The 22,853-nt window shown below is 42.8% G+C and overlaps 1 protein-coding gene across 2 annotated transcripts in view; it reads left to right on the top strand.

Moving 5' to 3' along the window:
• NFATC3 (nuclear factor of activated T cells 3) overlaps positions 1-22,853 on the top strand; it is a 140,048-nt gene that overhangs the window by 30,759 nt on the left and 86,436 nt on the right. For both annotated transcript variants that reach the window (XM_074968584.1, XM_074968583.1), the window contains exon 2: positions 3,059-4,190. In XM_074968584.1, the coding sequence (XP_074824685.1) occupies positions 3,059-4,190 (1,132 nt within the window). The remainder of the gene's footprint in view (positions 1-3,058; positions 4,191-22,853) is intronic.

Genomic DNA, 22,853 nt, shown 5'->3' with positions numbered 1-22,853 from the left:
TAGAGAATATATCAGGGTGGCCAAACTTACTGACCTTCTGAGCCACATTCGGCAATCTTCAGAAATTCGAGAGCCAGGGCACACCACCCGGAGTGGCATTTCAGTCCTGCAGCGGGGTGGTGGGGCTAGGGGTTTCTTCCCTGCAAGGGGGGGGTCTCAGGGCTTCAGCCTTGCAGAACACGCCTGCTGGGGCTCAGGGCTTCAGCCCCACTCCTGTTGAAGCCTTGAGTCTCAGCACGTGTGCTGAGCAGAAGCCCCGAGCTCTCCTCGTGGCGCCCCCCTCCCCCCCCGACTGGTAGGTGAAGAATGGCGGGGGGGGGCCTCCAAGAGCCACACTTTAATAGTAAAATAGCCACATGTGGCTTACGAGCCAGTTTGGCCACCCCCGGAATATTCACTTCTAACTCCAAACACCACCATGAACTGCTGATGATTGTATGTATTGAGAAAAATCTAGTGATGCACAAGAAAGAAAAAAAGCATGTTGCTGTTTTTTTTTCCTTTTATATGTGGAATTACATACTAGTCTCACATTCTGCAGTGTAGTTTTGGTAAGATACAAATTCAAATTACAGTGCATCATTAAGTATGGTAACCCAGAGCTTTGTAATTTTGCTGTATCGTGCTCAGATGTTTTGTTTAAACTGATTTTTAGTATCAAGCAAGCCTTAATTCCATAGTGGCAAACTTGAAACGCTGAATTTTATGTTTTTTTGTTAGTGTATATATACTGTCAGAACAGGAAGCCCCTGTTGAGGAAAACAGATTCTAATACACTTATTTAGTCATGCATAGGACTCCGTGTCTGTCACGGAGGTCCGGAAGTCACGGATTCTGTGACTTCCTGTGACCTCTGACTTCTGCAGTGGCCAGTGTGGCTGACTCCAGGGCCGCCCAAGCAACTGGCCCCAGAGCCGCCTACTCAGGCAGCCCTGGGGCCAGCCACACTGGCCGCCACTAGAGCGGGTCTGCAGCCAGCCACTTGGGTGGTCTCACAGCCAGATGCACTGGTCACTGCTCTGGCGGCGCTGGGCAGCTGGCCCCGTGGACTGCCCTAGCAGCTGCCAATGCAGCTGGCCCTGGGGCTCCCCCATCCTGGCAGCAGCCAGAGCTGCTGTGGGCCCCCCCCATCCTGGAAGTGGTGCCCCCCCACCCCCAACAGCATCGGGCCTCCGGCTTTCTCCCCGTAGTGTGCACACGCACGATTCAACCATGAGTATTTTTAGTAAAAGTCATGGGCTGGTCACGGGGCCATGATTTTTTGTGTTTTGCCCGTGACCGGTCCACGGCTTTCACTAAAAATATTCATGATTGAATCGTAGCCTTAGTCATGCATTATTGAGGTTAGAGTCACTACTGGTAAATTCACTGCTTTTATATGCTGTCTTATTGAAGTAGGCAAAATAACACTGGTAGTGGCTTAGTTTCCAAAGGGTGCAGTAGTCACCATTAAGAAATCAGTGTAGTTTATAACTGTGGGTGACTGTCTTAATTATCGTATTTGTTACAGGGGAAATAGCCATTTTCTCTTGGTGCAGACTTATGTCTGTCTGTCTTCCCTCCACCCCACCCCATCACCATATGCTTTTGCTCGCTTGCTTATATTCTTGGTGCTTGCCGTGATCTTGGTCTTGTCCCTCCTCTCATCTGTTCTTATATTCCTGCTTCCAGTAGTGGCACCGTTATAGAGGTTGGCAAGCTTTGGGAGGAAGTAGGGTGGGGAGGTTGCATACAGCTGTGTTCTGTGTCACCTGAAACATCAGCTAAAGCGTAGGAGTTGATACTTCTCTCTGTGGTCTAGCCCTGTAGGATCTGGCCAATAGCAGAAAGAATGAAATTGCGCTAAGGGGAAGCTCAGAGGGGATTACAGACTGGAGGAGGATGCTAAATTCATTCCCCTCTATTTTCATATACTGTATATTGGGAGAGGGTGGCACCAGAATGAATCAGGTGTGGGTTTTTTTGTTGGGGGGGGTGTCAGGGGATGGGGACATACGCCTCGACCCCCAGTAATTGTGTTCATATACACCTCTCTGAGCAGGAGCAACAGCAGCAGCTGGTAATTGGAGGCTTTCCTTAGCAGAAGAATAGCAACAGATGGAAAGTTCCAGTGGTAACAAGCAGGAGGGAAAGCCTTGTAGGCCACTCTCGGGCTTCTTGCTGATTGAGCTTTCCCAGTCCAGAGGAGGGGGATGGGAGAAGCTGGTGTAGAACTGAAGGAAGCAACTGCTGACTATATTTACAGGGCTTACATGCCACAGCTTTTATTTCTGCCCTGTTTTAATGAACAGCTTTTATTGACCCTTGGAGTTGGAAAACTTCAATCTGAAAACATTAAAGATTGAGGAAGGATTTCTGGAATAGAAGTGCTCAGGAAATCTCAATTACAGGTATTGCGCTATATATATATAATATAGCCTCCTATAATTGAATGGTTTCTGGCTGTTTGTAATCTGTACATAAAGGTATGACTCATGAACATTTTCTATTACTAGTAGTATTCTAATTTTAAACATGGTAAATGTTGCTAAGCATGCTATTCTAATACTTTAAAATACATTTATTAATGGAAAGCTGGACTATAATAAAGTGAAATCTCCTGTATACCAGTGAAGAAAGCAAATTTATTGGGGAAAAAATACAGGAAGTTACATGTATGAATTAAGTAATGAACTGACTGTTTTTAAAACTTTCAATGTTTTACGGAAAATATATTCGAAAATAAAGATTGAAGTACAAAGATTATCAGTATTTCAGGGTGTAAATATATAACCTGTTTTCAAGTGTACGAATTCAACATGTATCATTAAAATCACGGCTATGCAATGTCTTTTCTATTAAAATATTGCCTCATGTAACTATCACTTTATAACTGGTATCTAAAAAATCTGAAATGGATTAAGGCTGTAAAATTTGTTTGTGGTATCTAGTGGGAAAGCTGGACAGCCTTCAGTACCCTGGGAATTGCCTGGAATAATGAGTAACTATCAGGCAAATAAGTGAAACTTGATATACTACATACTACACTTTTGACTTTTTTCTTCTCTTCCTTTTTCAGATCTTGAACCAGATGATTGTGCATCCATATACATCTTTAATGTAGACCAACCATCATCCTCTGTAAATCAGCCAATTTGTATCCCTCATCATGGATTGCAGTCACACTCCTCTCCTCTGTCTCCACCAACCAGACTGCAGGGTCATAAAAACTACGAAGGAACTTGCGAGGTACCAGAATCCAAATACAGTCCAATAGGTGGACCCAAACCCTTTGAGTGCCCTAGTATTCAAATTACATCTATCTCTCCTAACTGTCATCAAGGGATTGAAGCTAGTGAGAATGAATTGCGCACAAATGGCCCAGAAAATGAATATATGGAAAGGCCTTCAAGGGACCACCTGTATCTTCCTCTTGAGCCATCATACAGGGAATCATCCCTTAGCCCAAGCCCTGCCAGCAGCATTTCCTCCAGGAGCTGGTTCTCAGATGCTTCCTCTTGCGAGTCCATCTCTCATGTTTATGATGATGTAGACTCAGAGCTGAATGAAGCTGCTGCTCGATTTACCCTTGGATCTCCTTTGGCATCTCCTGGTGGTTCTCCAAGGAGTCCAGGGGATGAACCTTGGCAGCAGCCTTATGGATTTGGGCATGCCCTGTCTCCTAGACAGTCTCCTTGTCATTCTCCTAGAACTAGTATTACAGATGAAAATTGGCTAAACCCAAGACCAACATCAAGGCCGTCATCGAGACCTACATCCCCCTGTGGGAAGCGACGACACTCCAGTGCAGAAGTTTGTTATCCCGGCTCTCTCTCTCCTCACCATTCTCCAACTCCATCACCTGGCCACTCTCCCAGGGGAAGCATAACAGAAGACACATGGTTAAACACTTCTCTCCATAGTGTACAAGGTCTTAATCCTGGCCTTTCACCATTTCAGTGTTGTACAGAGACTGACATCCCTCTTAAAACAAGAAAGACCTCTGAGGATCAAACTGCTACTTTATCAGGAAAAATAGATTTCTGTTCTGAAGAACAGGGTAATTTATCACCATCCCTTGAAACTGCAGTAGATGATTGCTCTGGATCTCAACATGTGTTGAAAAAGGATTTGCCTGGTGACCAATTTCTTTCTGTTCCTTCGCACTTTACTTGGAACAAACCAAAGCCTGGCCATACTCCTATATTTCGGTAAGTGGTATAAAAACTTAAGAGTTTTTCAAACTTTCCTGAATGTGTTACATATGTTTAATGTATTTATCTCAATGCATTATGAGCCTTTTCAAAGACAATTCTATTAGCAATATGAATATTATAATTAGAAAAAAATTAAATGGAACCATCAGATCTGCTTCTTTGTTAAAATATTCCAGCCACATTATAATGCAGCAATTATGTCAGCTCATATACTTTGTTGAATGTGAGCAGACTTTTGTCCTTGCACAGAACCCCATTGAATCAAATGGAGTTTCACAAGGACAAAACAGTTCACAACATACAACTTCCTGTGAGATTTGGGCCTTAAATTATAAATTCTTCAAGGAAGAAATGTTCTATTGATAGTCCCAATGCGTAGTGCACTTGGGTGCAATAAATTAGTAGTAACCTAGTAGAACAATAAAATACTAACTATGGCTAAGCAAGAGAGAGAGGCATATAAAGTGTGAGTAGTTGTAGCCTTGTTGGTTCCAGCATATTGGAGACACAATGAGATAATACAAGATAATGGGTGAGATGATATCTTTGGACCAACTTCTGTTGGTGAGAGAGACAAGCTTTTGAATCACACAGAGCTCTTCTTCACACCAGAAGTTGGTCCAATCAAAGATATACTTCACCCACATTGTACCTCTAATAGACCTATAAAGGCATACCGTTTATTTGTATAGAGCTGGGGTTTTTTAAATTGGGTTTTCACTTTTTATTCATTTCTGTTTTGCTGGAATCCTATAGAGAAAGTGTATCTGGTTATTTTCCACAATGCTACTTTGAAATCTGTGCAAACTGAAGTAACTGGTGGTTGCTGTTGTTTAGCTACAGAAGTGTATTGGTATCTCCTCAGTGCATCAGCACAGTTGCCATGTAGGGTCTCTTTTCCCCTTCTGCCCTTTCGTTTTTCTGCCGTTTTTGTTTTTCTGTGTATTTCTTGGTGTTCTATTTATAATATCCCCTGCTCTCCCTCTTCTTCACTCCCTACTCAGTAGAAGGCTACATATTGCTCAGGGTGGAGAGGTGGTATCCGTTCGTGGCTTTGTGGGGCCACGAGATCTTATGATCTTGTGGCTGAGAAGAAATGCTTGGATAAGTGGGCTCCTGGCTGAACATGCATAGATATTTATGCAAGTCACTTGAGGCATCTTTCACAGAGCTGCTCACCACTTTAACTGCAGCTGTTGGTGAATATTTTGAAGTGGAGTGGGCACAGGTGAATCTAGAGTTAGGCAGTATTCTCTGGTCCTACTCAGCGGGCTAGTCTGATGTCCCTCCAAGGGGGTCAGCCCTCTCAAGGTATATAGGTACCTCTTTCCTTTGATCACATGTAAAATGGTCAGGGAGAGGGGCTAACACAAACATCCATAGGTGTACAGCCCTCAAGATCACTTCATTTCACAATCACAGCTCTTCCAAGCTGCTCCAGTTAAGCTCTCCACCATTCAATATGTGTTCACCTGACACAATGACGGAAGCAGCAGTGTATGCAGGTAATTCCCAGTGGCTTTGGCCACCTCTAGGAGGGCAGAGTTAAGGGTTGTGTGGGTGTGTACCTTAACTGTGTATTTCCCGGTTTTCGGACATTTGTTTTACTGCATTCAACATTCTGAAAGGACGTGATACAACTGGGTAACCTTAACTCTTCATTAACAAAGGTTTTTGTCAGTAAACATATGGCCACGGTTATAAGTGAAAAAAGTCTGTGGCTCGTTAAACTTCTTATTTCATATTCACCCACAATGGGTCTCCAGTTGTCTGGTGCTTTGAGGCAGAATCAGACTTGTCCGTTAGAAGGGCTTAGCCCTCTGTCACGAACAGCAAAACTAGCCAGTTTATTCTGTTTCCACAGCTGCATAGAAAGATTCCAGACCACCTCTGCAGAGCACTTATTTTCAGAATTTGTATGTTCATTATTATAGTCTTTCTAAAGCTGGATACTCTTCAACTGGACACACAAAGTTGAGAATTTATATGGCTTTAATTGAATTTCATTCTGAGTTAAAATGAGGCAAAATAAATAAAGGAAGCAAGAAGTGTAAAGTGCTCCTCATAAGTATCTTCAGATTTACATTGAATGGGATTTACCTTTTTCTGCTCCCAATGAGAGTTTTCACTTTTCAGACAGCATGTTGTATGAACTAGCACTTCCATGGGTGAACCAACTTTTCTGTCTGAAGCAGCACTCTCCTTAGGATTTTCCTCAAAAGTGACCAGACATTTAAAAGTGGTTAATGCTTCTAGTGGGAACACAGTCTAGTTTTGTACCAGGAATACCTTTTAATTCTTTCCTGAATTTCTCATTCTGCTTTAGAAATCAGTCTTGCATCCACTCTGAACTTCTGGGATCTTCTACCCTGAGCCTTTTAAGCAGACCAACCTGCCTGTGAAAAAGGAGGCTGTGGAATAGTTACTTTTAATCTCGAGAGACTACAGTCTCTCAATAGACTTTTTTTTCTTAAAAAGACCAGTTGGAAAGAGGAAGGGGGTCATGTGGAGAACAAAAGTATTTGATCACGTGATTTAAGACTGTACTGTAGTTTGCCAAGTGAAGCAAGGTCTAACACTGAACTCTGTAGCATCTGTTTCAGTCTGTAATGTGATAACTTTGGAACGGTGGAAAGCTGCATCCAATCAATTCCAAAAAATCAGGGAATGTCCTAGGAGGCATCATTAGGCACAACTCACAAAGGAATTGGGCAGGGTGGGGGTACATGTGTAAAGTGGCGGTGGTTTGGGAAGCAGGGACCTGTTTGGGTGTGGACCTGAGGAGGGGAAGCGGAACCATGGATGGAATGGTGGACATGCATAGCCCTTGCCACAAGGGGAAAAGGGGCTGTGGGTGAAAAGAGAGTGCTCAGAGCCTCTGCAGTGAGGGGGAGAATAGAGGACAGTGGTTCAGGGGGAGGGGGTAGAAGTTGTAAGAGGTCCCTGAACTGGAGGGGCATGAGAACGTAGCACATAGGAAGCTTATGAGGGTGGCTGGGGGAATAAGTAATGCAAGGGGCCCCTGGCGTGTACAATGAGATCTGCCTCCAAAAGCTACAAAATATGTGACCCTGTGTGTGTGCACGCGCGCATGCGTGCACACACGGGGGTGTGAAGTGAAGTAATTTTGAAAAATAAATATTTTAATTCCTCTAAGAAGTTTACCATGCAACCTTAAGGTTATTCTAACATAGCTAATTCAATACAAAAAACCTAAGATGTAAAAAAGAAAAGTAAATCCATTACGTAGAATTATTGACTTCGCAAATAAACCTTTAGAACTACATAAGAATGGCCATACTGGGTCAGCCCAATGGTCCATCTAGCCCAGTATCCACCGGAAACAGTTGAGCCTTTTTTTAAAATATGAAGAGTGTCGGGGAGAGGGACACACAATAGATTTATCACTTATGCAGTTTTTTCTGAATGGCTCTATTGCAGGAGTGGGCAAAACTACAGCCGATGGTCTGCTTTAATCCCCGGCACTCCGGCCGGGGTGCTGGGTCGGGGGCCGCACCACGTGGCTCAGCCCCGCTTCAGCTGGGGCACAGGGTCGGGGGCCGTACCATGCGGCTTCCGGAAGCCACAGCGTGGCCCCGCTCTGGCTCCTGTGTGCTCCAAAGGGAGCTGCAGGTGCGGTGCCTGCAGATGGGGCAGTGTTCAGAGCCACCTGGCCGCATCCCTGAACCTCTCCCAGCCCTGATCACTCTCCAGACCCCTCAGTCCCAGTCCAAAGCACCCTCCTGCACCCCGACCCCAATTTTGTGAGCATTCTTGGCCCACCATACAATTTCTATTTCCTGATGTGGCCCTTGGGCCAAAAAGTTTGCCCACCCCTGCTCTAGTGCCTCAGTGGTTTGACACAGAAACTTGAAATCTGAAAGAGGAAGTGTCCTTACTGCAGATTTATCTTCCTATGGTCTGGTGAAAATCTGTTTTATTTGGCCAAGTTAGAAAACATTCGCATACATATGCAGTTCTTTGTTTTAAGGTTTTGGCACTGTACTTAAATTGATATGCAAACTACACCAAATGAAGACTTCCATCTATGATTTCATTTTTCAATTGGCTGTACATATATGTATGAAGAATAAAGTTGACTGGCGTTTCGCTTTTAAATGCATAGATGTGTCTGAAATAGGATTTGTGAGGGTGGGTATGTATAAAGAATGCATGTGAAATAAAACTGAAGTTAGATGTAGCTAATAATATCAAATTAGGCACATGTAATTAATGAAGCAGAGGTTCACAGGAGTCTTTGCCCCATTGAGTGTCCTTACTGTTCTGTGAATTCTACTAGTGTCTTCTTACATGAGGCCTGCAACTGCTGTAGTTAAGGACATAAATTAGTTGCATTTATTGAAGTTTTTTCCTAAATGCTATTGGAGTCCCCTCATTCTACAATCTTTTAGGATATCCTTAAAATGTAAGGATTTTTAAGAGCTGGTCTACAGTGAGACCATATGTCAGTTTAGCTATGTCTCTTGGGCTGTGAAAAATCCACACCCCTGAGAGACGTAGGTATGCTGTCCTAACCCCCAGTGTAGACAGAAGTAGGTCAACAGAAGAATTCTTCTGTTGACCTAACTACTGCCTCTTGGGAACCCCTCCTGTTGGTGTAGGCAGTGTCTGCAGTGCAGCTGCACTTCTGTAACCGTTTAAGTGTAGACATATGCCAATAGAAAGTATTCTTGCATTACATGAGCTTTGAGTATTTATTTGTAGTATAGTAGGATGATAAAAAGCAGTTTTAACTTAAATCAGATTAAATGTGTTAGCTCACATTAGAATTTGCTAGGTCAGTCACCCCCTTCCCAAAATAGTAGTGAAAGCTGCTTAAAAAATTGACCCTTTTTATGACAGAGATCCACCTGTTTGGAGTTGATGGGTAATGTAGTATGAAACGTAGCTTATACAAGCCATTACACGACTCTTTTTGCTTTGTCTGTCACGTAATGGTCCTTTTTGAAATAGATATATTTCAATTTTCTCTCTGCTTTTAGTAATAGTAATCAAAGCCAATGGCAGCTCTCTACAGTTTTTTTTCCCTGATGCTGTGTTGGTAGGAAAAGGAAAGATAAAATGTTTGGTAGATCAATATTGAAGTTCTGTTGGGCAGTGGGCAGACCTGATGATGACACTTCTGCCCTCCACGCTCCTTGGGTAAGTATGAGTAACCCCTAAACCTTCCTGCCAGCATCACCACAAAAACTTCATCAGCAGACAATGCAGAACACAGTGACAATGGAGGGCATGGTGATGAAGCATATGATTTAAGATGGCATATGAGGGTAAGCTGCATTATATACGTAATCAATGACCAGTTGCTACATCCGTGGGCAGATGAGGCTTTTTACTCAGGTTGACCACTCACCTAGGAGAAGGACAACTCCAGAACCAAATCCTGCACCAGTATCCGCTCCCATGCTTATAACATCTATTACACCAGCAGGACAACAGCTGATGGGGCAAGAAAGCAGAAATGGCTCTGCACAAACATCTCTCTTAAATCCATTCATAGTGCAGGTTGTTCAGACAACTCATTTAACTCAGTTAATTTACCAGAGTCCTGTGGCGATGGGGACAGGCAGAGGATGCTGCTGACACTACTTAGTCACTCTGCAGACAGGTGGCCTGAGAGTGGTGATTGTTTTCCACAGATCAAGGCAGATGAGGAGCTCATATCCTCCTGAGGTGACAGAGCAGGTCTTTTTAGGCACAGCATTGCTCTCCCCAGTCCAGGGAAAGGGGACTGAAAATAATCCTGAACACAACCTGCCCCTTCCATATCTGTCAGGCTACTGCTCCTGATTGGTCATCCAACACAGGGGTCACAATAAAACAAAAATTCAGATGGACATTTGGGTAATGGAATGACCAAATATAGGAATGTAGACAGCTCTTATTGCCAAAACACTGAAGATTTTTAATAGACATTGCTGCCCTCAGTGAAACCAGACTCACTGATGAATCACACCTTTTGAGGAGGTGGGATCAAGATACACCTACTATTGGATTGGCAAGGCCAAGGAGAAGCCAAGGCAGTTGGGGTAAGGGTAGCCATCCTACCTGACATTTTCAGAAGCTTGACTTGGTCCCCAAGGGAGTCAATGACCAATTTATGGTGCTCCATGTAAACTTGTCCAGAGACCAGTATGCCACCATTATCAGTGCCTACGCACTGACAATAACTCGTAATAAGAGGAGGTTGGCAGGCGTTTTATGAAGATCTCAGCAGGGTTGTAAGAGGGGAGCCGCACCAAGGTCTCCATAATGTTTGTGGCCCCAAATCCGATGATATAGCCTTTGTACCTGCAGCAGTTGGTGACCAGAAGGTGATATTCTTTCTCACAGACAGAGCTCTTTGTAGTCTCCTGAACTGTCAATCCCTATGTCTGAGGGAGCCATTGACTTATTCCTGCAGCATCTTGTCATGAAAGAGCTGTCCGTGGACCCCTCTTTAGACAATGTTACTGAGGCCATCAAGCAGCTGTTCATGAGCAAGTCTCCAGGCCCCGATGGCATTGCACCTAGTATACAAATGTGAAGGTGTCCGCCTGATCAGGGAGCTCACCAGCCTTTTCAAAACTCTATTGGAGCAGGTACACAGGTGTATAAGGATGCTTTCATAGTCCATCCATAGAAAAAGAAGTGATGCATATCGTGACAACCATTGCAGAATCTCTTTTGCTATCTATAACAAGGAAGACCCTTCTGTGTCCTCGGCATGCTTGTATCTCAACTACTGGATTGGGTGTATCTAGAGTCGTGGTATGGCTTTCATTCTGGTTGTGGCACCATAGACATGTATTTGTCTGTCTGCAAAGATCAAGAGAAGTCTTGTGAACGGAACAAGGATCCCTGCCTGGTGTTTTATTGATCTGATAGAGGCCTTTGGTGCAGTGAATCACAAGAGCTTATGGAAATTCCTTCATAAATTTGGCTGCCCAGAGATGATTGTCATCTGGTAATTTCAGGATGGCCAGGGTGATGGTGGAGTGTGGTGACTCATCAGTAGCCTTACCTGTACCAACAACATCTAACGATGCGTAATGTGTCTCGTGTCATCTTTGCCATTGTTTTTTCAGCCATTGTCTTGTTCACATTCCAGGACTTTGATGGAGGTGTACACGTTCAGTTTAGATTGGATGGGGGTGGGGGCTAGGCGTCTATTCAGTCTACATGGACTCAGGGCCCACACCAAGGTAATTGAACAGCTATTAAGAGAGCTCCTGTTTTCTGATGACTGTGCCCTTCACTGCACACACACATTCAGTTTATTGTGGACCTTTCTGCCTAAGCCTCAAAATTCTTCAGTTTTACAGTGTCTGAAAAAGATAGAGATCATGTACCAGTCAGCACTAGCATTGCAAGCCTCAGGATCCCACCTCTCTACTTGGTCAGGAAATTCTGCTGCCTGGGTAGCATACTTTCCAGTAACACCATGTTGGATAATGAGATCATTCAGTTCCCAGTAAAGGCCAGCTTGGCCTTTGGCAGGCTCGCCCACAGACTCTCTGGAGGAAATGTGGAGTCCGCCTAAGAACCAAGATAAAGATCTATCATGCTGCTGTACTGACCTCACTCCTCTATCACCGTGAGACATGGACACTCTGCACATGTCACCTTAAATAGCTAAAGAGCTTTCATCGTCATTGCCGGAAATCAATCTGCAACATCAAGTGGCAAGACAGGATACCCAATCTTGAAGCCCTTAAGAAGTGCCAGATCTCTGGCAGTGAGAGCATGCTCATCAGGGCTCAACTTCAGTGGATTGGACACATTGTCCACATGGAGGTTTCCGACATACTGAAAGCCATGCTGTTCAACCAGCTGAGCATGGGGACCCACTCTAAGGATCAACCTCACCTTAGATACAGATACTTTGAAAGCCAACTTCAAAACATGCATAGACCTTAGAATCTGGGAATTTGTTGCATTGAACAGACCCAGATTGAGAGGTTTGTGCCATGAGGCTGTGTCCACTTGTGAGGAGTGGCATGTGAGGTCTTTGCAGAAAAAAATAGTATATCATAAGGCCAATGCCTCCAACTCTCCCCGCAACCGTATTTGCAAATCCAGGATTGGACTCGCTTCCCATGTGAGAAGCCATAAAAACAAATAAACCCAGAACTCAGGTCAACACTAGCAGAACACACATCTGTCGACGCGATGGGAGAATCCAACATTGCAAACTGTTAGGAGTATGTTTATTGGATCTTATTTTTCTCTTCCCTTTTCACTTAATTAGTATTCCTCCATTAAACTACCCAAATCATTGAATTTCTTGTTCGCTAAATCTCACTCTTCTACCAGATCATGGGGTGACTTTTCACGTGTATGTATTCCATAGTGTCAAATATGCTAGGAACATCTTCGGTGGTGCAAGTTCACTGATAACCAAACATTCTTCTTTTGGGAGGCTCTGCATATTCCAGTGTATGGAATACTGCACCACCTTGTGGTAAAAACCTCTTCTAGGAGCCTCAGCTAGTGCGCTTGTGTTCTCTCCTTTATCTTTCCAGATGTACTGAGAGTGAGGCTGTATAGGGGGTGGAGCACCCTCCTCACCTCCATTCCTTCCAGTGCATGCCTGGATGGATGTGAACTCCTCCAATCTCTTTGAGGGAACTTGTTTGTTCCAAAACAGCTAGTTAGTGTTAGCTTATAGTAAGTTAGCAAGAAGTTAGTGTCTCCCCAGTTTGGGGGTATGGTAGAATCAGAAAAGCAAAAAAGTTGTGCTTCCTGCTTTGCTTTCTTCTCAATTTCAGATAACCACATGCGGTGCATGGTGTCTGAGAGAAGACCAGGCACCTTCTGGGTGTTGGATCAGTCAGACCTTCACCCCCAGGCCCTGCAAGAATGGGGAGAGTCATCTGCAACTCTTTCTGATTAAGGAAGCTTGGGGGTTAGACACACCGGATCTGTTCAGACTTCGGTTGCAAGGTCTAAAGAGTTTAATCTCAATCCGGTGACCTCCATCTGTTCTGGTCAACTGAAGGGTTCTCAGAAGCCAGAGCCCCTATAAGGGTGGATTTGGTTCCTGCATTTCCCTCAGTCAAGCCCCCAAGCTATTCATGTCTGAATCAAGGCTGCATGGTCAGATCTCAATGCCCTGGTTCTGGAAGAAAGGTCGAGGTCTAGCTCAGCTGCTCTTGTTGGTGCCATCTCTCTTGTCTCACAGTGATTCAGCTCTGATATAACTCCGGTGACTGCAGAACCAGGGTCTGTTCTGACTGCCTCTTCCACTTCCTGGAAGATTGACATAAGTGGTGCCTCTGAACTAGGGCCATCAGCACTTTCGGATTTGGATGCTGTGGCACCGAGGAAAGAGAAGCATAGGAACAAGACTGTCAATGTTAGCAGTGCCGGTTCCTGCACATCAGAGCTATCAAATCTATCCAATTCTGATAGGGCCACTACGAGCCAGAAGCAGAGACCCATTGCATCTCCAGCTTCAATAACGAAAGATATGAGCCCATGTGTATCATTGGATCCGATGACATTCAGACCTTCAGATCCATTGTCACTTCCTGACGCGATCTCTGTGTCCATTCCGCCTGCCTCCTTGGTTCTGGAGTGCTCGATCACTGTGGTAGCCCAGGTTCATCTCTCGGCTTTGTTGCATGCTTTGAATCCAGGTGTGAAGCGCATGGTGCCTAAAAGAAGGCATGTGTCCTCAGTTCCAGAGTTGTCGACTTTGTCTCCTGTTAGGAAGGCGAGACCAGATCCTGTTGCTGGTTCTTCCCGGAAAAGCTTCCTGATTCCTCCTCCTAGAAACTTACAGGGTCTCCTCAGGATGCATTACTATCCACAGTACGCTTCTCTGGTCCCTTTTCCAGGAGGAGGCTAGAAGAAGAATATAGAGACCTGTAGCAAGGTTCAGACCACTCTTCGTTCCACCCTCATTTGCATGTTCCTGACCCGCAGTTGTTGGAGTGACAGGCAGTCCTGGGGCCCATGGCCTTGTTGGAGGCCACCTCAGGGTCTCCTCGTTCATCTTCTGTGCGGATGGAGAGGTGATTTCATCTGCAAAGAATCTGATAGCCCAAAGATCCTCATATCTGATGTCTCCAGACATAGACACTGACTTTTGTTTTTGCCAGTGTGTGCTTTGGAAGAGGGGGCATGTGTGTTTGAGAGGGTCACTTTGCCAATTTTGGGGGAGGCTGTTTTTCAGCATACTTACACGCTTCTTCCATAGTCTAGTAACTGAATGTCATTAGTATTTAAATAATTGTTATAAACTACATTATAAATTACAGTATATTGAAATCATTGTAATCACCTACATGCTGTCTTCACTTAACGTCCTAGTTTAAAGACCTTATGTCTCACTGTAGCTTTCTGGATGAAACTGTCAGCAATTTTATTCACCTCTAGTTCCCTGGTATTGTCCTGATGCACGTTAAGGACAGCTACATTATTCAGTTGCGTCTGTTCCATTGATGACTGGAGATAATTTTTAAGTCTTCTCAAGCTGGAGAATGGTTCAGGATGATACAGGAACAGTGAGAAGGATTCTTATAAATTTGCAGCACTCTGGAAACATATTGCTTCCAGGGTACTGGAAATGACTCCAAGATCTTTCTTGATGAGTAACAGCTAATTTAGGTACCATCACTTTGTATATATAGTTGGGATTATATTTTGCCATGTGCATTACTTTGCATTTAACATGGAAACAAAATAGCAGATGAAATTGTCATCCAGTTTTGTGAGATCCCTTTGTAACTTTTTTTTGCAGTCTGTTTTGGACTTAACTATCTTGAGTAATTTTGTATAATCTGCAAACTTTGCCACCTCCCTGTTTATCCCTTTTTGCAGATCATTTATGAATATAATGAACACAACTGGTCCCAGTACAACCCCCTTGGGGACACCACTGTTTACTTCTCTCTGTTTTAAAATTGAACCATTTATTCCAACGCTTTGTTTCCTATCTTTTAACTGGAGTGCCTGAGAATGCTTTCAAGATCATCTAACGATTCTTAATTGAATTTAATGACAAGCCTTTTGTTATCTTAATCACCATGCCTCTGTTTATAAACAAACTCCCTGCCCCAAGGGCAGAAGTTGTTAGCAGCACAGAACTCATCACATTCAACACTCAAGCTCTGGCTCCTGGGTAGTGAGCACCCACAATTTTTTTTTTCCTGTGGGTGCCTGAGCCCCGGAGCACCCTTGGAGTCGGTGCCTGTTTCCCCAGATCAGTTGACAGTACAGATAGTGACACCTGAGACTCAGTTGGAGGGAGAATGAAGAGAGATTTCTCTTCTGTTTGAACAGGAGCATTCAGGTCAGGCTCAAGGTCCAGTTTCTGTCACTGGAGGAACATGTGGAGATGGCTTCAGCCTCCTCTCCTTCAGAGGACGCTATGCAGTTCCATGATTTGGTGTATTGCATGGTGTACACTTTGAATCTCCGTGTGGTACTGATGGGAAGAGACGTCTCACTTTAGTATTTGATGTTGCTGCTGCTGCCAAGAGAAGGATATCACTCCCCATCCTGGATGGGTTGTTACTGCTGGCCAAATCTGCACAGTCATCAAACCATTTCTGAGAAAGCAAGCTATCAGATACTCTCTGAAAGGTTTTCTTATTTTCCCTACCCACCCTGTGCCCAATTTGGTGGTGGTGGCTGCAGGACTTGCCTGACAGTGTCTCAGCCTTCTCCTGTCATTTTATTGGCAGGTCAGAATGTAGTCAAACATTCCCTCAGGGTCTCCTTTGATGCGTCAGACTCTTCTGTCAAAGAAATGACTTCCGCTGTGACTGTCAGGAGGGGTATGCATGGCTTCGGTCCTTGTCTCTAGCTGTGGACACTAGAACTAAACTGGAAGGATATTCCCTTCAAAATGGCTGTCTTTTTCAGTGAAAAGACTGATGCTTTATTAGAAAAACTAAAGAGCCCCAAATCAACAACCTGATCTGTGTGGTTGATTCCATCTGCTCCAAGGAGGCCTTCCACTCCTTTCCAATACGAGAGACAGCACTACACCCAGCATGCAGCATCCTACTCTTCATCAGAAATATCAACAACCTGTAGCCTCACTGAGCCATTACAGAAAGAGGCCTTTCAAATAAGCTTCCAAATCCAAACAACCTGCTTTCTCATCAGCACCCTCATCCTGGAACATGAAGCCTCCGTTTTGATGAGATGCTGGAGAATCAAAGCACTTTTCTACCCCTTTCTTTGGAGACAGTCTAGCCCTTTTCCTCAACATATGGAGGCAGATTACATCAGACCAAAGGGTCTCATGGAAAAGTGCTGTTTATGTGCAATTTGAAAGAGTGCCTCCCCCCAACTTCCCCTACCCATCCCTTTTTCAGGGGCCCCTCTCACAAAGTAATTCTTCTTGTGGCAGTGGAGAGGTTGCTTCTGATAGGAGCAGTCAGGTAGGTTCCTGCTTACCTGGATAGACAAGAGTTTTTACTCCTAATATTTTCTAGTGCTCCCCCCCAATAAAAAAGAATGGGGGGCAGGAGGGGGAAAAGTTTGGCTGATACTATACTTGAGGGAATTGAACAAGTACAGTCATAAGTTCTGATTCCGTATGCTGACCCTGACTTCCATAAACTCTTCACCGTTGCTTTTGGATTGGTTTGTGTAACCCTCAATCTAAAGGATACGTTTCCATATCACAATTTGCCCAAAATCATCAGAAGTACCTTTTGATTCACTGTGTCTGGGCACCATTTCCACTACAATGTTCCCATTTGGCCTTTCCACTGTACCCAAGGTATTTAGAAAATGCCTTTCTGTGGTAGCAGTGTATCCGATGAATCAGTATTTGTTTATCCTTACTTGGATGATTGGCTACTGAAGACTGCTGTGCCTGAAGACCTGTTGCATCACATAGTCACCATGACCAATCTCTTTGTCAGACCTAGGGTGTTTTCCTCAACCAAAGTTGGTTCTCTGGGTGTCACAAAGAATTTCTTTCGATAGGTGCCATATTGAATTCCGTGGGTAGGAGAATCAGAAAAATTCTCCCATCAGCTTCCATTTCTTGTGTTCTGGAATACTTACATCAGGGGTTGGCTGACTCACCATTCACAGTCCACTTGTTAGCCATCTCCACATATCTTTCTTTAGTTGATGGTAGATGATTGTTTGTTCATATTTCGGTTTAAAAGTTTGTAAAAAGGTTATCTGAAATGTGTATCCTACTGTTTGAAAGCCTGTCCTTTCTTGGGGCCTCAGTTTGGTTTTGACCATGTTGGTAAAATTTCCATTCGAGCCATTGGCTGAGTGTTCATTTAATCACTTATCAAAACGGCCTTCAGTATTGGCACTGCGCCAGCCAGGAGATTGCGTGAACTGAATGCAGTCATGGCTGATCTGCACCTTTTGTACTATTTTTCATAGGACAAGATAATTCTTAGACCTGATTCTTGCCAACGTAGTGTCTGATTGCTTACAATTAGTGCCCCCCCCCCCCCGCCACATTGGTAAAGGAGACTCTTCCTCCTCAGTGGGATCTTAGAAGGGCTGTCGCCTATTTGGACAGAACTAAGTTTTCATAAAACACCTAGACTGTTTCATATGCAAACAACAACATGGGGCATACAGTTTCTTCCCATACTATTTCTTAATGGATTAAACAATACGTTGCTGAGTGTCAAAGCTAGCAAAAGTTCCTGTACCTGTTTCAGTTCAACCATATTCTACTAGAGCTGTGGCTACTTTGTTTGCTTGTCTGAGGCAGGTGCCGGTTGCTGCAATCTACAATCTGAACTTCAGTACACACCTTCACCAAGCACTGTGCTCTGGATTTTGCTTCTAGAATGTACATTGGAAAGGCAGTGCTTCAGTTTTTATTCAACTAGGATTCTGTTCCTGCTTCCAGCATTGCTTATCAATCTCTCCCATAAGTGACAACGTGCAGAGCCATTTAGAGAAGAAATGATGGTTACTTACCTGTAACCAGAGTTATTTGAGGTGGTGCTGCATATTCATTCTTCCCACCCTGCTTCCCCTCTCTGCAAGTCCTTGTTGTTGTGTGTCTGGCTTTTTGGTAGAAAGGGACTGAGGTGGGGAGGATGCTCCCCTATATAGCCTTGCCCTCGGTGCCTCAGGGATGCTGAGGAGAGGAGTGGGCACGCGAGAATGCTTAGAGGGCAGAGATGGTGCAGTATCCCATAAGTGTGAATGGTTACAAGTAAGTAATTTTAATTTCATTTTGCTCTATCTATGGAGTGTAGCTCTGTCCTTGATATTAAAAACTTCTTCTTTTCCATTTGTAAAAGAAGCGTGTTTGGAGAGGGTTGTTAAGTACATGGTTGACATTAGTGAAGTATATATAAAGCAATATAAAGTATATTGTAGTGTTGTTGTAGTTGTGTTGGTCCCAGGATATATGAGAGACAAAGAGGGTGAGATAATGTCTTCTATTGGACCAACTTCTCTTGGTGAAAGAGACAAGCTTTAGAGTTTCACAGAACTGCTCTTCAAGCCCTCTGGAGCTTGAGAGCTTGTCTCTTTCACCAGGAGAAGTTGGTCCAATAAAAGACACTACCTCATCCACCTTGTCTCTAACACTAAAGCATAGAAAGTTAGTCCCTAGAAAACCAAGTTCAAGATCTAAATATAACCAAAAAGTAGACCATGTGTTAATCCTGGCTTTCGTATCTAGCAGGGAAACTTTTAAAGGTACAAGTATGAGTTGTGCTTAACTCCCTTAATTTTCGAAGGGCATAACTGCCCTTTTTGTCTTCAAAAATCTCCCTAGATTACTAACTGCCTTTCATAACTGTCCACTTCCAGTGAATCCGGACGCTTTTAATGTTAACAGAATATTAAAAGTATAGAACTTGTCATAGTTACAGATATCCGAATATCTCAAATGCTGTCTTGTACTCAACTACATTGAACACTACTCTTCAGCCACATAAGCAAGCAGTCAGCAGAGTCCTCCAGACATTTAAACTGCATGCTTTTCTCTGGAGGAATTTCCTCCCACACCCTCACTCTTATCAATAATGGACAGCTGCTATTCCTCCTTCAATTTCCTCTTAAACAATAAGGATCAATACACTGGAGTTTCAATTTCCCCTTAAATAGTGAGTATCAATACTGCATTCTCAATTAACCATTAAGATATTCCTTCTCGGGTATACCACCTGTTCATCTTGACCAGCCCACTGCTTCTTACAGCAGTATTCTAGTACAGCCAGACTTGAAGAAGCACTCCTTTATATTCAGATGCTAAAGATGCTCCCAAAAAAAAATAATTAAAAAAAAAAAAAAACTTTGTTGAATATTCAGAGGATAACTCAACTCATCCCAATATAAGCAGCCCACTCTTTGATTCAGGCCAGAGTTCCTCAGAGTCAAAGCAAATATGTAAAATGTGCCCCCCCTCTACCCCCTCACCCAGCTTCCAAAAAGTGATTTAAGAGTTAGCAGTTGCTAGCTGGGATTTTCGGACATCTCTCTTGAAATAGGGAATGCTTCTTCATGTAATGATGAAGTACCTCAGAAGATGACTATGAAAAGTGGACTTGAAGTTTGTCAGTATATGTTCTCCCTCTCCCTGGAATTCCATTAGAGGAAAAAAAGTAGGGCTAAAAAAAATCTTCAGCTGTTTTTATATAGGTAATACTTACCTTAGGCCTCCTTCTGGAGGACAAAATGAAGGAGGTACTAATAAAGGGGTAGCAAAACTGCCTGTAATATCTTAATATACAAAAGAGCTGCATATTACACTGTTACTTAGCATTATAACTAATTCCAGCTGTTTTGACAGTGCACAGGGTTTTAATTTTATATGGTGTGTATGTATATCATTTGTTGTGTTGATAGTAAATATAGATGTAGCCTACTTATTTTGTCAGATGCGGTCCAGTGGTTTCACTGATACTTTGAGCAAGCTAGCTCAATCAAAACTAGCTCAGGTATGCCTACACATGCTTCACTTACATTTCTCAGTAGCACAGCGGACATACCCTTAGGGTGCAGACTTTATCTTCTCAGCTAGAGTCATGGCTTCTGTTACAATAGTGCAAAGTCACTGTTCTCTGCTGAAAGACTTCTATTGTAATTGTGCTGCAAGGGGAAAATGTTTGGGGACCTTTTCGAAAGGACAATCTTGCATGCCTCAGAAAGACCTCAAGAAATAATTGCTTTTACCCAGACCAAAAAGAATCATCCAGCCATTTTGTAACTATTCTATTTGTTAAAACAGTAGACGTTTGACCTTAAAGTACCCTTTAATCCACATCCTGAAAGACACTCCAGGTTCTACTCCTTTCTTACTCTTTAATTCCAAGAAAGTTGGTTGTAAAGTAGCAGTACTGAACATCAAAGTCCTTGATAAACACCTGCAGAGATGTAGCTTTAAAATGGAAACCGTGAAATACACTTTCCTGATCATCTCCAGTGGTGGTAGTTTGTGATCAGTGACCTGAAGGAATGTTTATTTTGTATTCCAATTGATATCTCCCACAGAAAATTCCTAAGACTTGCTCAAGAGGACTGTTGCAGGGTTGTAAGCTTTGACCTAGCTATTTTTCCCCCGGGTTTTTACAAAATCCACATGGCACTGGATGCTGTATAGAGTCAGAATACATATCTATGCATTCTAAGGCAATCAGTTGGTTTGTGTAATTAGAATAGAGTTTGAAACTGCCAAGAACTGACTACCTTTAATTCTGTTTCTACGTAAGTATAATGAGCAATAGCAGAGGGAGGCACTCGGGCCCAAAAAATAAACTTGAAGTGGCCTCTCTGCCCCTCTTTCACAAGTGTCAGGAAGCTGGAAGGATGAGGGGTAAAGTACAAGACCTTCAAATATTTGGGGAAGCCTTCTATCTTGGGGGAAATTAGATCCTTTGCTTGACAAAAAGACTGGGGGAGGGGGTTGTTTCAAACTTGAGATGTCTACTGGCCAGAGACTGATCCAAAAGAGCTGAGTCCCCACAGCAGGGTCCAGGGACAGTACAGTACCTTGCTAAGAATACCAGCTGTTGCAACTGCTTACATTTTAATTTGCCCTACTAAAAGCTTTGCTTTCATGTTCTCTGTATTTCATTGCCTTTCAACTGTCCTTTTTCTGATGAGTTCGCTCTCATAAATAGGTTAACTGGTTAACCACTATTGTGCTTCAAAGCCTAGGTAAGATGTATTAAAGTATATTCAGAGGTGGTTGTCGTCAGTTATTGTAGCTTCAATTATTATTTTAATATCCTTTTTTCTTATGTTTTCTAAAATTGTTATAAAATATCTAAACACTTCTTAGAAAGATTATCGTTGCTTTAATTTACTCTAAAATATATATATATATCCGCTGTTGTGGACAGTACTGTTCTCACTGCAAAAACGTAGCACCTAGTAAGGGTAAAAGCTGAAACATGGTGAATCAAACTGGAGAATTTCTTCTTATAGACCCTTACTAGACTTTCATCTATCTTGAACATCTAACTGCTTGCAACTAATACTGCATGCTGCTTCAACTTCTAAAGGCAGCACCATCTTGGGAGATGTTGAATGTTGGGATGTGGGTTTTTGGGTTTTTTGAAGGCAAATTCTCTGTGCTCCAATATATTTAGCATAAAGTATCCTATAATCCAAACTAAAAATTTTAGCCCTGCGAGTAATTTTTTGACAAAGTTCACACTGTTTACCGAAAAAGCAGATGTTTTACACATTAATTTGTTGAACTTGGTTTAATAAATCTGGTGGAATAGTACAGTGCAAAAAGTCTCCAAGTTGTCTTCATCTTTAGAGGCTTTGGAAATTTGTAAGTTGATTTTTATGTAGCAGTTTTCTCAAGTTGGAAAAATAATATACATTTTATACTTGAACATTTTTTTGAATGTTCCATCATGTTCAATGTGGTAATATTTACTTTAAAGCACAGGGAGAGGTAGTGGGAGGATCTCAAGCACTACCTTTTTGTTAACTGTGGTGGAAAGCAAACAGAGTTCTGTGGTTGGTGGCAGTAGGGGGCTCAAGCATCTCCTTGGTTTTAGTTGTGGATGCCTGATGGCAACTTGATGGCCTCTTTTATTTGCAACCTGTCTGACAGCTAGCACTGAAAATTTAAGCTTCTGGCATTCTGACTTGCCAGTAGTGAAACTTTTTGACAGCAAACAACCAAGGAGGAGTGGTAGCTTTGAAATATAAATTGAGAGGGAAGCACACAAGTATTCCAACTTTAACGCTATATCAAAGCTATCTTCCAAAGATCAGTATAACTTTATTTTAAAGATAAGGAGGGCAAATAAATGTTTAGCAGTAGAGTGAAATATGGCCAACATATTCTGCTCTGTAGATATGCAGTTCTTTTTAAAGAATAAGACTAACATGCTGCATTAGCAAAACTTATTGTGAAAATATATTTGCAAATCACTGACTTTGAAGATAAGTGTCCACTTAAGTGAAATAAGTAAGAGAACTTTGAACCTATTACATTTTTAATAAGCTAAACAGTTGATGTTATGTTTACACACCATTAACAAACCTTTAGAAATTCAGATAAGTTTAATACTGGACTTTCACATTTGAACATGTGATTCAATTCCATATTTTACTTTGATGTGATAAAATACGACGTTTGTCCAATCAGTGTACAGTACTAGAATACTGAAAAATGCATTTAATAATGGGTCTACTAGTTAGAATAATGGGAGGGTTGATCTGAAATTGTACATG

This window comes from Natator depressus, chromosome 12 (genome assembly GCF_965152275.1).
Source record: "Natator depressus isolate rNatDep1 chromosome 12, rNatDep2.hap1, whole genome shotgun sequence".
NCBI classification, from domain to species: Eukaryota; Metazoa; Chordata; order Testudines; family Cheloniidae; genus Natator; species Natator depressus.
Note: the sequence above shows the minus strand (reverse complement) of the source record. Positions and strands in the feature narration are given on the sequence as shown.